The 12,717-nt window shown below is 37.0% G+C and overlaps 1 protein-coding gene across 1 annotated transcript in view; it reads right to left on the minus strand.

Moving 5' to 3' along the window:
* abcb7 (ATP-binding cassette, sub-family B (MDR/TAP), member 7) overlaps positions 1–12,715 on the minus strand; it is a 34,338-nt gene extending 21,623 nt beyond the window's left edge. The window contains exons 1-4 of the mRNA XM_061725088.1: positions 12,555–12,715; positions 8,919–8,990; positions 8,755–8,832; positions 7,534–7,647 (exon numbers count right to left, since the gene is read on the minus strand). Of these exons, the coding sequence (XP_061581072.1) occupies positions 7,534–7,647; positions 8,755–8,832; positions 8,919–8,990; positions 12,555–12,704 (414 nt within the window). The 5' untranslated portion in view covers positions 12,705–12,715. The remainder of the gene's footprint in view (positions 1–7,533; positions 7,648–8,754; positions 8,833–8,918; positions 8,991–12,554) is intronic.
* Between the last annotated feature and the right edge of the window lie 2 nt (positions 12,716–12,717).

Raw genomic sequence — 12,717 nt, forward strand, 5'->3', positions numbered from 1 at the left:
ATAATATGTTAATCATAAAAAAATGGTAAAGTCTTTGCAGAGCCATGTAGTGTATAGCTGGCATCACTGTGAGGACTTGACTCCTGGTCACTGGTCTGCTCACCACTAATGTATATCTGACTGCATTAGTGCTTAAAGCATTTTTTACAACATAGTCAGAATGAAAAATTGGCAAAATTCTCCTCAGAATTAGAAAAACAAGTCTTACTCAAGGCTTATGAAGACAAAAGGAAGAACAAAAAGGAAAACAGAAGAAAGAAAGTTATCATCTAAAAAGGCAACGGGCTACCTGCACATCTGGCAGGGAGACAGAATTACTGATCACATAAACTTGTGCATGATCGTTCACATGAACAACACAAAATGCAATCTGTCATTTCCTCATTGAACAGCATTTAAATGGAGAGTAATTAACAGTATTTGCATATATGTTGTGGCAGCTCTGTGGTGTAATATTTAAAATTCCAGGCTCCAAAATATTGTTTAAATTGCATAAAAGATTTGATAAAACAAAATTAGCACTGTAACAACTGTCGAAGTGAGATAACATCATCATAATCTGATCATCTTCTCCTGGTGTAAAGGACGCTTATTTGTTTTGCCCGTATATGTTTTGTCAATCCTCAAAAGGAAATGCCATTTTGTGACCAAGCCCCAGCCTTAATGAACGTGGGCTTAAAATACTCCACCTAGACTGAACACAATCTACCTCCCTCCAGGTTAGGTTCAGAGGGCTTGGGACCAAGTTTTTTTAACCAGATAAGACTTAAAAAAAAAAAACTTACTGGAACACTCCTCTGCTCTTTTTAACTTATATGCCAATACTGTTATATCTAGATAAGCCCCACACCTGGTCAAATTAATGGGTCTAAAGTCTTTTTATCCTGATAAGAAGATTTTTGATAATCTTTCCTGTAAGACTTTTAGTTCTGGGAAATTCTTGGGCCGTCTCACATAGAGTGCCTTTTTGCGACCATCCACAGGTTTTCTATTGCCCCTTTCAGACATGAGATATGGGACATAAGGTGAATGGGTTCATCCATCTGATAAGCAACAGCATTTACCCACAACACTGGTCACTTTTGTGTTAATCGTCCTTACAGCCATTTTCAGACATGCTAAGAAAGTGAATAAAGATCCACGGTGCACATGTATCATCTGTAAAATACAAGATATTGGGCAGTAATCAAAAGAGTTGTAATAAAATAGCATGTCCTTTCACCATAACAATTCGTATTGATGTGCTCAGCACTCGACAACAAACTTCAGTTGGAGAGGTCATGAAACCTCCAAAATGTTGTCCAAAAATGGACAAAAATTTTGCCCAACATTTCTCTGTTCAGTACAGAAGCCCAACAGGATACAGTAATGGTCCCTTTCCTTTTCATCTTCACAGTAGATTTCTTAAACCACGCAACAGACTGTTACCTGAAGAAATTTAAATTAATTCCACTGGCCCGGAAAAACATTTACAAAAAGTCATTCATTCCATCTGCCACAATCATTCTGAACAATATCAAATAGATTGTTGCACTTTTAACAGGCACTGTCATGTCTGTTCTAACTTATTTACTGTTTTTTAACGTATTTATTCTTTTTATATTGTAACGTGTCCTTATGGGAATGTGTGAATGTGGTTGTGAGGAATTTCTGTCACCATTGGGACAGACAATAAAGTATTCTATTCTATTCATTCAATACTTTCATTAGTTTAATTTCAATCACTGGACTCATCACAAACAACGGCCACAAGGGGTAGAGAATACTGGTGCAGAACTTTCTGGACTGGTGATCGAGAACTCATGTTCAGCTCAACGTTGGTGTTGGTACCTTAGTCTTCAACTGAATAACAAACTACACTCGAGAAAAATCAAACCATTGCCCTTTACACAAAGGGCCACAGCAGACCCCACCTGCCTCCAAACCTAGGTGCTTTGAAGTTCAGGGAGAACTCCCGAGGACCTCATATGACTCTGTGCTGGCATCATCGAGAAAGAAGCAGCTGAAAATATCACGGTTCAAGCATAGCAGGTGTTATAAACAAATTGCCAGATAGAGTTTTAACTGCACTACTAATTATGTATCTTATAACAACTGTAAGAAACTAAAATACTGTACCACAAAAACTCTAATTTCACTCACTGCAATTCCTTCTTACAACTTTGCACTGATATGTATTTTTTTTTTCTCTTTCAAGTAATGCAAAAAAGTGAGCAACAAAGTGTTAAAACGGTGCATGGGCAGAACTGAAATAGTGATGCGTGTGAAAGGTAATGGCAAGAGAGCAAAAACATCAAGTGCAGATCAAGCACTCCAGACTATTTATGTTCTCGTTTATTTGGCTCAGATGCTTAGGCTAAATGACAAGGGGTTGTAGTTAATACAGAAAAGCAATGGTGTAAAAACTGTATCGACAGTGCAATTATATTTATTTTAAATAAATTAATCTATTGATACTACTAGCTGCTATTTGTGTATTTCCCTAAATGCAGCTGCTGCAGTTCTGCCTTGCGCCGTGTATAAAGTCATTTAAACTTTTCTACGGTAGATCTGACCCAGTCAAACCGCCATCACAAAATTTAGAGCGTCATTTAGATGTGAAGCTGGCATGTTCAATTACCATCAGATTAATAGAAAATAATGCATGTTTGAGAGGGAATTATGATATTTAGATCAGGCGAATAACAGTTTGTGCAGTAGCTCATTTGACGTGTGGTCAGGATTGTCACCATGTTTTAAGCATCATCCTGTTCCATCCAGCCACTTTCAATGCCTGCTCTACCCTGTGCAGGGTCATGATAGGGCTGGAGCCAAATCTGTCTGGTATTTAATTGGCTGCAACACAAGTCCAATACATTATCGATCTGCACCCCGGCATAACAGTTGGAGCCGATCTTTTGAGTCCTGCTCACCATTTCAAAACTAAATGAAGCAAAAAGTCTCGATTTTAAATTTCATCTACATGATGGGATTTTTCCCCCAAAATGTATTAGACTTGTTTAGATGTTAATTTGGAAGCTGCTAATGCTGAATATAATAATGACATACAAAAGGTGAATAAAATGTGATGAAATTTCTGTGAAGGCCGTGTTTAAACTGCTGCACTGCAGAGCGATGCACCACCACTCCTGAGATGCAAAATGATTGCGTTTCTAGGAATCGTTCAAGTCATCAATCTGTTAAGTTGTCTTGAGTCTTCAGACCTCAACTGGAACTCCTGCTAAACTGTTAATTGTTTTTTTTTCATTTCAATTCATAATTATATTGTTCATTATCTACATTACACTGTAAACTGAAGAAAAGGCAACTTGAAAATATTTTTCCATCTTCTTATAGATGCTATGTGCTCACATTACCCCCCTGCTGCCGGTGCCATTGTTTGAATAGTTGGAGTACTTATAAACTTTCATGAAGCTTTGAAATGTGCATCACTTTGGTTTTCATAACGATGAAACTGAACAAGTGGCGTCTAAAAAGCCACTTAATAAAATGTATCAAATCTTTAGGCTTACGACCAAACACCTTCTAAAAATCATACAGAACTAAAATGGACTCCAACCATTCATTTTCTATTCCTGCTCCATGCTGTCCAGGGCTGGAGCTTCACTCAAAAGTCAGAGGACATTAGATGGTGCACATCTAGGTTAGGTTTCCTGTTAAAATTCACGTACCTTCCAAACTGTTTTCACCTCTCCTGCTATACCTTTTCAGGATTAGTTAATCTTTTATTCACTTCACTGTGTACATTTACAGAGATCTTAACCAAAGGTTCTCCAGGTTTTCCAGGCCTGCGTAGACCTGTGACTTTTTCCTAGGCCTCCATGGTGCTTCTTTATGTATACACACCCCACATGCTACAAAAGGTGAAGTTTCAGAGTTACATGGGAAATCCAGGTGAATTTCTAGTACATGCATGTACGCTATGATGAGATAGTGTGCATATGTAACCTTCTGGACTGGCTCTGCTAGTGCGAGAGAGCAGGCTGGTGCTTTCTGCTAATAGAATTGAAATGGTTATTAAGGCTAATTAAAAGCACAGAGACATCTGTGTGACTCAGGCTGGGCGGTCCGCTGCACATTAGGGCAGAGAACACTGAATCACACAGCAAACCACTTTCATTTGAAGCCCATTTCATTTGAACCTGTCAACCTCAAACACAGGGAGAGGTTCATTTAGGTTTCTTCCCTCCCGTCAAAATCTCCATGATGGGTTTTTTGATAAAATGCTAACAATTATATGGGAACAAAATAAAACTCTGAGTCAATCCAACTGTAAAAGGAAAAAAAGAAAAAAACCTAATAACGCACCACTTACAATTGCAAAAAGCTATATCTCCTGGGGTTCTTGCTTTATACACTAGGGTATTACACTCAGACAATAGAAGTCCTCCAAGTCCCTCATCAAAAAACAATATCTGCCACTTTGCTACCAAGACAACAGAACATAAAAATAGCTTGAGCCTATTATCAAAGAGCCAAAACATGTCTTCAATTTTGCCACTAATACATGATAAGGTTGGATGCAGTCTTTTAATCCATTAACAGCCACCACAGAAGATTAAATAGACACCGTGTCAACCTGTACCTGGCAATATGTCATCCCATAATAGAGATATGGTGTCAAGTAGCAGAAAAAAAGGCTTCAGGCTATGGAGAATTAGCTTATGGCATGACATACAAACTGGCAGAGAGACAAAGAGGGCATTATTTGAGGCCAACGTGTATACAGTATAATAATTTACTTGAAAATGTCACTGATAATGTGGCTTGCAGAGGTGAGAGGCACTATAACTCAATAATTATTCAGTTGATTTAAAAATTGCATCCACACAGCGGGTGATTTCAGTTCAAACAGACAAACTGATGAAATGGAGGTTAACTCCAGCCAAGCAGGATAATAGTAGGAGTAGATTGGACTGCTTGTGTGTATTCTCTGCTCCTTAGCACACACTAGAGGGAGCCGTGCTGGGTGGCAGCAGGACATACTTATTTAGGCACTTTGAATTTGTAATTGTTTTCCAGGGTGTAAATTAGACACTATCAACAAAGGAAGAGGAAATACATCACACACTGATTGATGCATGCAATTAATTATTTAAAAATATGCTCAAAATGTTTTTTGTTTTCATTCTTACATGGATTTTTCACATACTGAAATCCCTTCATGGCGAGTCTTCATGATGTCTGAGCAATAAATATTTTTAATCTGGCAAATGTCAGTGCCTTTTTTCCCCCTCCATGGATGTTTTTCTCTACGAATAATTACTATGGGTCCTAAATGCAGTGCTGCTTTCAGCTGCTGGACTTTGAAGCACCTTACCGGAGAACAAACATTACATGACCGTGCTTTTCATAGAAAACCTCTTTTCCAAAAGCATTGTTGAACAGGAGTAATTTTCCACTGAAAAGTAATAAAAGCAGATTCAATACTTGCTGAAGCTAATCAAACACTATCTTTAATGAAAAACAATGATTATGAAGACTTTTTCACATGCTATACCTTTTCAAGGTCTGTGGTATAAAAGGTTTTCCCCACATATCCCTTAAAGACTTAATGACCTTAAAAGATTCGATATCCACCCAATAAATAATCTTTTGGTTCAAACTGACACTATCTGCAGCACTGATTGAGCTCAATGCTTTGATTGTAAAAAGACAGAACTCATTTTTCAATGAACGGCCTTGCAAATAGAGGCTCTGGACTTCAGTAACCATTCCAATTAAAAATATACTATTGTTGACGGAATTTCTAGTATCTCTGAATCCCAATCCTTATTATGCCCAAACCTGAAAGGTATGCAAGAGAAAAAAATAAGTGTGAATTACCAGTGTTCTTTGGTTTAACCTTTGTAAAAACAAACATATTAAAATGGGCAACAAAATACAAGAATCTCTCTTAAAACAGTGGAATTACAGGTCAAACTACCATACAGCTACGGCTGACATTACATCAGTCTGACTGCTGAAAACACCGTCAATGAAATACGTGTTTTTAGGATGGTGGAACTGAAATGCGGCTGGCTGCATTGCCAAGTCCTGATGTGCAGGCGCAAATACAGTTTACAGTGTTTAAGCACTGCCGCTGAATAAAATGCCACTTGTTTAATTAAAAGCAGAGCAGGCAGAAAATGAACCCCTTCTTTACAAGGCCTATTTCTGAGATTTCTGTCCAAAAAAATGACAAAGTCAAATTACATATAAACTTGAAATCTAAATAACATGGCTTAGCATGGCAGTTGATGAATATACATCAGCACCTACAATGCACATCCAAATAGCATCTGAAGCTTTGAGAGCTTTTTGAAGGGGTTAAGTTTAGACAGAATTCAAAAAGGTTTTTTGTTTTTTTGTTGTTTTTTTTTTTTAATCCCCAGGTACAAAACTATAAAAATTAGTTTTATTTGATATGTGTAAATTAATTTCAAACATAACTATCTTTGTCAGTTGACCTCTTCAGTGTGTGTCTTATACTTCCCCAGGTGAAATAACTGCTGAAATGTGGCTGTTTGGACAAAGTAACATGATTGACGCCTCCCTGGAGTCTTCACGGCCAATAGACTCAACAGGCAGTTCACAAGTCCATGTCACTTACAGCATTATCCAATCAGAAAGAAGCCAAAATTGCTTTTTTTTCTCAGTAGTCCTCGTTTTATAACAAAAAAAGTTTAGAGTCAATTTTATTCTGATTTGTCACCAAGACATGGTATGATATAAACAGAGTGAAGATTTGACCTGGAAAATTATTTAAGTTGGCAAAACCCCAAAAGAATCCAATTTGACAAATTTGTGTATGAGGCATGATTGATACTACCAGACTTGCCAACCAAACATTTGCTTGTTTGTGTTGGTGGAATACCATCTGTGAGAAGCTGCTCACCACATAAAATGTTGGCAGCAGATGCTGTATAACCAGCATATAGCTAGTAAAAGTGCCATACCATCTATCATACCATCAACCATGTATCTGAGATCATCTTGTCAAAGCATATTGTTCAGTTTTCCAGCTGTACCAAGAAGTATCTAGAAACAGAGTTTGGCTCCATATGTAATGATGTCCAGGATGTGATCAAAGAGGATGTGAACAGACAACCAAAACAAACAGAGCAGACAAAAGGTAGGGTTGAAACTGAACCACCTGCTTCAGTGTGAGCGAGACAGTGATCTTGGGGTGTCATATGAAAAATAATTGGAAAAAAGTTTTTTGTTTGTTTTAAATAAAGAAAAAAAACACATTTAGAAAAAAATAAAATAAGAAAGACAGTAACAGTACAGTAAAAACATCTCTGTCTTGTCCAAGTTAGGTAGGCGCAGGTGCACACATGCGCACACACTCACAAAGAGATATTTATATTTGCACATGCTTCAAAACATTCATAAATAATTGTTTAAGTCACTAATGTAGTGTTTTGTTTTCTTATTGATCACATACTCAGGAGCCTTGTTTAGAAGCAGTGTTAATCAGTAGCCTTAAGTCTATGCGTTTAAGAAATATATAAATAGAGATGACATTAGTAGGACACACAGCAAACTAACCTTTGCTCCAGCAAGAAGGCCCAGAGAGAGAGCAACACGGGCCCGTAGGTCTGGTCTATCCTTTGGCCAAATGTAAGACAGCATCGCTGACAGAATCTTGGCTGAATTCACCTCCTTCAGCAGATGAAAAGAAATTAAAGGAAAACATTTATTATCATTATTATTACACTTCTCTGGCTTTGGTTTCCATCTGTCATGCGACTGCATTCAATTTATTCAAGTAGTATTCACTGCAATATTAACTTTTAAACCCATCTTATATCTGCCAATCCTGCCAATTAATGTGACAGTGTGTTCAGTGTGACAATCACAGAAACCTTAAGATGGGACTTTGGGCAGACACACTGAACATCAAATGCCAAGAGAAGTCTCCTGGGAGTGTCAGCAACAGCAACGACAGCAGAGTCTCCAGGTGGACTTGGGCATCCTGTCTGACACTACAAGTCCCAGGAGACACCTGAGCTGTCATCCCAGCTGAGACTGGGATCTTGCTGGTGCCAACGTGGCTGTTTACCCACGCTCCAACACACATCTGCCACAGGGACTCTCCACAGGCCAAAGAATTTGCAGTAATTCCTCTAATCCACTCAATATGGTGGCATCATGTTCCAGCACTGCTGTATGGCAGCACCTCCTAGCATATTGCAGTGAAACTGTGTCCAACACCTGCCTTTAATCAAATACAATCAAGCAATGTGTGAGAGTGTGAAGGGAGGATAATAGATTAATACACAACTGAAGAAGCCCAATGGGCTTACTATAAAGAAAAATAATCTGAGGCCTAATATTAATGACATATTTATCAAAACCTAGATAAGTAGTTTAGACTTGAGAGTTAAAATCATTTTATGATGCAGATCCAAAATTATTCAATTAATCTATAATGCATACTTGCTATATAATCTTGATCATTAAAAAAAAGAAAAACAGAAAAAAGGCACAGATATTACCACTGTGGTACCTAAATGACTGATTGATTACTTAATTATTCCAGAGTTTCTACCCACAAACCCAGTTTTTGCCAAAGAGGAACCAGGTGCAATTTATTTTGCAGAGTCCAATTTTCTAATTTTAATCACAGCTCTGACCAGCTAATTTGGCCAATTTCAATTTTACTTAGCTGAACTAAAATCAACTAAAGATAACCGGCTAAAAACTGCGAGCTCAACCAGCTTTATTTTTAGCCACTAAGCCTTTAAAAGATTAATATTCAGTACTCACCACATTTTTTGGATCTGTGTTTAGACCTCCACCTGCATGTCCATGCCAACATGTCCGTGTGTCTGTCACCTGCAAATGCTAAGGAAATGTAATCAAAGAAATATTAGTCTTTGTTTGATTTTGTTTAATAGATACAAACTTAGCAGCTGGTCATAAACACTCACTTTTGTTGCCTCTAAAATCTGACGACTGTTTGGGCTCCATGCGGCTGTTCGTGGGTGCGGAGGAGAATTTAACTGAAACACATGAAATAGCTATATAATTATTGTTGTCTTATTTTCTTCCAGTCTTTGACTTTTCAGCATTTAAAAACATTGTAATAGAATAAGCTGAAGGAAGAGTCTAAACAAAACAACAAATACATTAATTCAGATACGAATAAGAACAAAACACATTCTTCTGAGCAATTTCATAGAGGTTGGGTTACTCAAGACAGACATAATGTACTCATCTGAACCTCTGTGTTGAAGCTACGGTTGTATAAAGATGAACAAAAATAAATATCCTCATTGAATAAGAGTGGGCAAAGACTGGATGCTTTTGATCCCCCTGAAGATGCGACGTCAGAAATAAAATTTGATTAGGGCATTTGCACTTTCTTATTCTAAAGTCAATGTGTATGTTTTACATTAACAATGAAAGTGATCTTATGCTAGAAATTTTATTAAGTATGGGTTATTGACAGATTTCTTTCATCTCATTTATTTCATTCTCAACAAAATTAGATTAGATTCAACTTTATTATCATTGCACATGTTAAAGTACAGGGCAACGGAATGCAGTTAGCATCTCACCGGAAGTGCTTGTGCAGTGAAATAAACACAATGTACAGCATATACACATACTGTATATATAAATATGTATGTACACAGTGCAGATTAATAAATACTGTTGTTATAAGGTGCAGGTCAGACATGAATGAGTGATAATATACATTATAAACAGATGAGATGTGATTATATGATTTACAACAGATTTGAGTTACAGTATGTACATGGGTGATGAAATACTGATCGCATTGACATAAATCGAGAGACAGAAGACAAAATAACAAACATCTACAAAAAACCCAAACCATATACATTACCTAATCTAATATGAAACTAAACCACTTTCAACCACAAACTTTATAGGGTGTCATTTCAATTTGCTTTACTGGGCAAAAGATCAAGAAATGTTTAATTTTCAACAAAGCACTTTCCCAGGTCTATAAATGGGAGAAAATCTAGTTTGACCTGTTGGACCCTGATCATTAAAACTTGTGTCTCTTTGTGAAGCAGGTTCGCAGCAGAATCATAGGAAGGGGTTGATTTTTGGTGACAAAAATAGTCAAATCAGGGTTGAGAGGAAGCTGAACGACGCAAAGTTAAAATTCAGTCACAGAGTTGAACCAAAAATTAGGTCAAAGGTTCACCTGCCTACAGGACAGTGACCCTAAGCAAAAAGAGAAGAAAAGAATGCTGCTCTGAATTTCTGACAACTGTGGATGTCAGGGTCTGCTAAAGCAAATGGATATTAAAAAAAAGAAAAAATCCAGCTGTGCAAAGCATGCAGCAGTGCACCAAATTTGACTTGTCAGTCTAAATGTTCCTAAGGAGAGGTGTTTTTTAGTTTAGTTTTTTTTTGTGTTTTTTTATTAAACTTATGTGCAAAATATCCTGAAACTCCCATGATTGGTCACACTGATGAGGGAAAATATGAATTTTAATTTTGTTCATATTTTGGTGCCTCGACTAAAAGGATCCAACATACAGGACTGTCTCAGAAAATTAGAATATTGTGATAAAGTTCTTTATTTTCTGTAATGCAATTAAAAAAACAAAAATGTCATACATTCTGGATTCGTTACAAATCAACTGAAATATTGCAAGCCTTTTATTATTTTAATATTGCTGATTATGGTTTACAGTTTAAGATTAAGATTCCCAGAATATTCTAATTTTTTTAGATAGGATATTTGAGTTTTCTTAAATTGTAAGCCATGATCAGCAATATTAAAATAACAAAAGGCTTGCAATATTTCAGTTGATTTGTAATGAATCCAGAATGTATGACATTTTTGTTTTTGTAATTGCATTACAGAAAATCACAATATTCTAATTTACTGAGACAGTCCTGTATAACATCCCTGTCAAATAATCAACAAGTTACTCAAGAGGTCTTCGTAAAATTGGAGATTTATTTGACAACAACACTCTCTTCTCGTTTGTTGATCCGAAACAAAAATATGACATCCAACAAAACCATTTTTTCAAATACCTGCAGATAAGAAGCTATATATTTAAGTTACAGAAGTCTTTATCTATACCTACTCTTAGCCCTATAGAAGAAATAGCTACAAATCAACACCCTAAGAAGGGACTGACTTCAAGCTTCTATGCATCAATCGTGGAAGGATCAAAGGTTTCCTCAGATAGGAAAAGATTGGCATGGTGTGAGGATTTAAATTCAGTAATTTCCATTGAGGATTGGCAAAAGACTTGCTTAAAATCCCAAACACAAACGATAAATACCCATTTTAAACTACTTCAGTATAAGTGAATAATGAGAATATATGTAACACCAACTCAACTAAATAAATTCAACCCCAACAACCCTGACACGTGCTACAAGTGTGGTAGAGAAGGCACACTATATCATTGCCTATGGGATTGCCCACTGATTCAGACCTTTTGGAGTGAAGTGATAGATATGATTTTGAAGGTTACATGTGTAAAGCTAATATTAGACCCCAAACTTTGTATTCTGGGTATTTTTCCAGTTAACCCTAACCTCAACAAAGCAATTAAATCTATGATTATTTTTTGCATGTTACAAGCCAAATACACTATAGCAAAGTCATGGAAATCCACTACTAAACCAAGTATTAGTGTCTGGCTTGCAGGACTATCAGATTCGCTGGCACTGGAAAAACTCACCTTCACGTTAAAGGGTAAATATTTAATCTTTGACAGTATGTGGAGATCTTTTATGGTGTTCTTGGAGGGGAGGAAAGCATTGGAGGCAGTTTCCCCCTGTATGTAAGCCCATCAACAAGCAAAATTACTATATATTTATTATATAATATACGTCTGATTGTTTATTTCTTTTCCACTTCTTTTATTTTTTATTTGAAATGCTTTTCTCCAAGAGAGATTATTGTTCATCTATATTCTTGGACTGTAAATAACACATGCTACTGCCCTATGATGTTTGTATCATTCAAGAAGAGCCTTATTGTGACAGTTTTGTTCTGCACCTGAATTGTATTTGTTGTATGTGAATATTTACTCTGAAAAATTAATAAACACACTTGTTTAAAAAAAAAAAAAAACAAGTTACTCAAGACCTGAGATGACATTTACGCTGCAGCTTTAGTCGTCCCGGGTGGGACACATGATCTTATCTAACTTGTAAGTAGTTACTACAGGACCCGAGACCACTGTGGGGCAATGAGGTTATCAGACACAACTGATAATACCCACCACCACTGATGAATCTCATGACATCCAGTCAGAACTAAATAAAAAAGGCAGGACTTTTGTAAGCACTGAAAACCATGTAAACTAAAGGAGAGATGACGCAAGTCGAAACTGAAATAAAGTCAGCATGCTCGCTGGTTGTCGCTCAACAAAAAAACTTTAGACACGAATATTTTACATTACAGTCACCAGTCTTTTAAACAATCCAAAGAAGCTGACACACGTTGCTATTTGAGTGTGCGCCGCTGTAAACGTGTTAGATATACTATTACTTCACTATTGCCCTTGCTTGACTTCAAAAACACCACGTCCTCTCCGACCAGCCGCCTCGTCACTCACCAAATATGTGCTTCGTCGTTTGTGGTTCGTCCTGTCTTCTATGCGACCTTTATTCCAAACATGATAGGAGCTCGTTTGGCGAATTAGCCGCGTTAAAGTTCTCGTTTGAACGTGGGAGCCGCACTTCATCAACACCAACATCGCCGCCATGTTTCCGAAGGAC

Source organism: Cololabis saira, chromosome 7 (genome assembly GCF_033807715.1).
Source record: "Cololabis saira isolate AMF1-May2022 chromosome 7, fColSai1.1, whole genome shotgun sequence".
Taxonomy (NCBI): domain Eukaryota; kingdom Metazoa; phylum Chordata; class Actinopteri; order Beloniformes; family Belonidae; genus Cololabis; species Cololabis saira.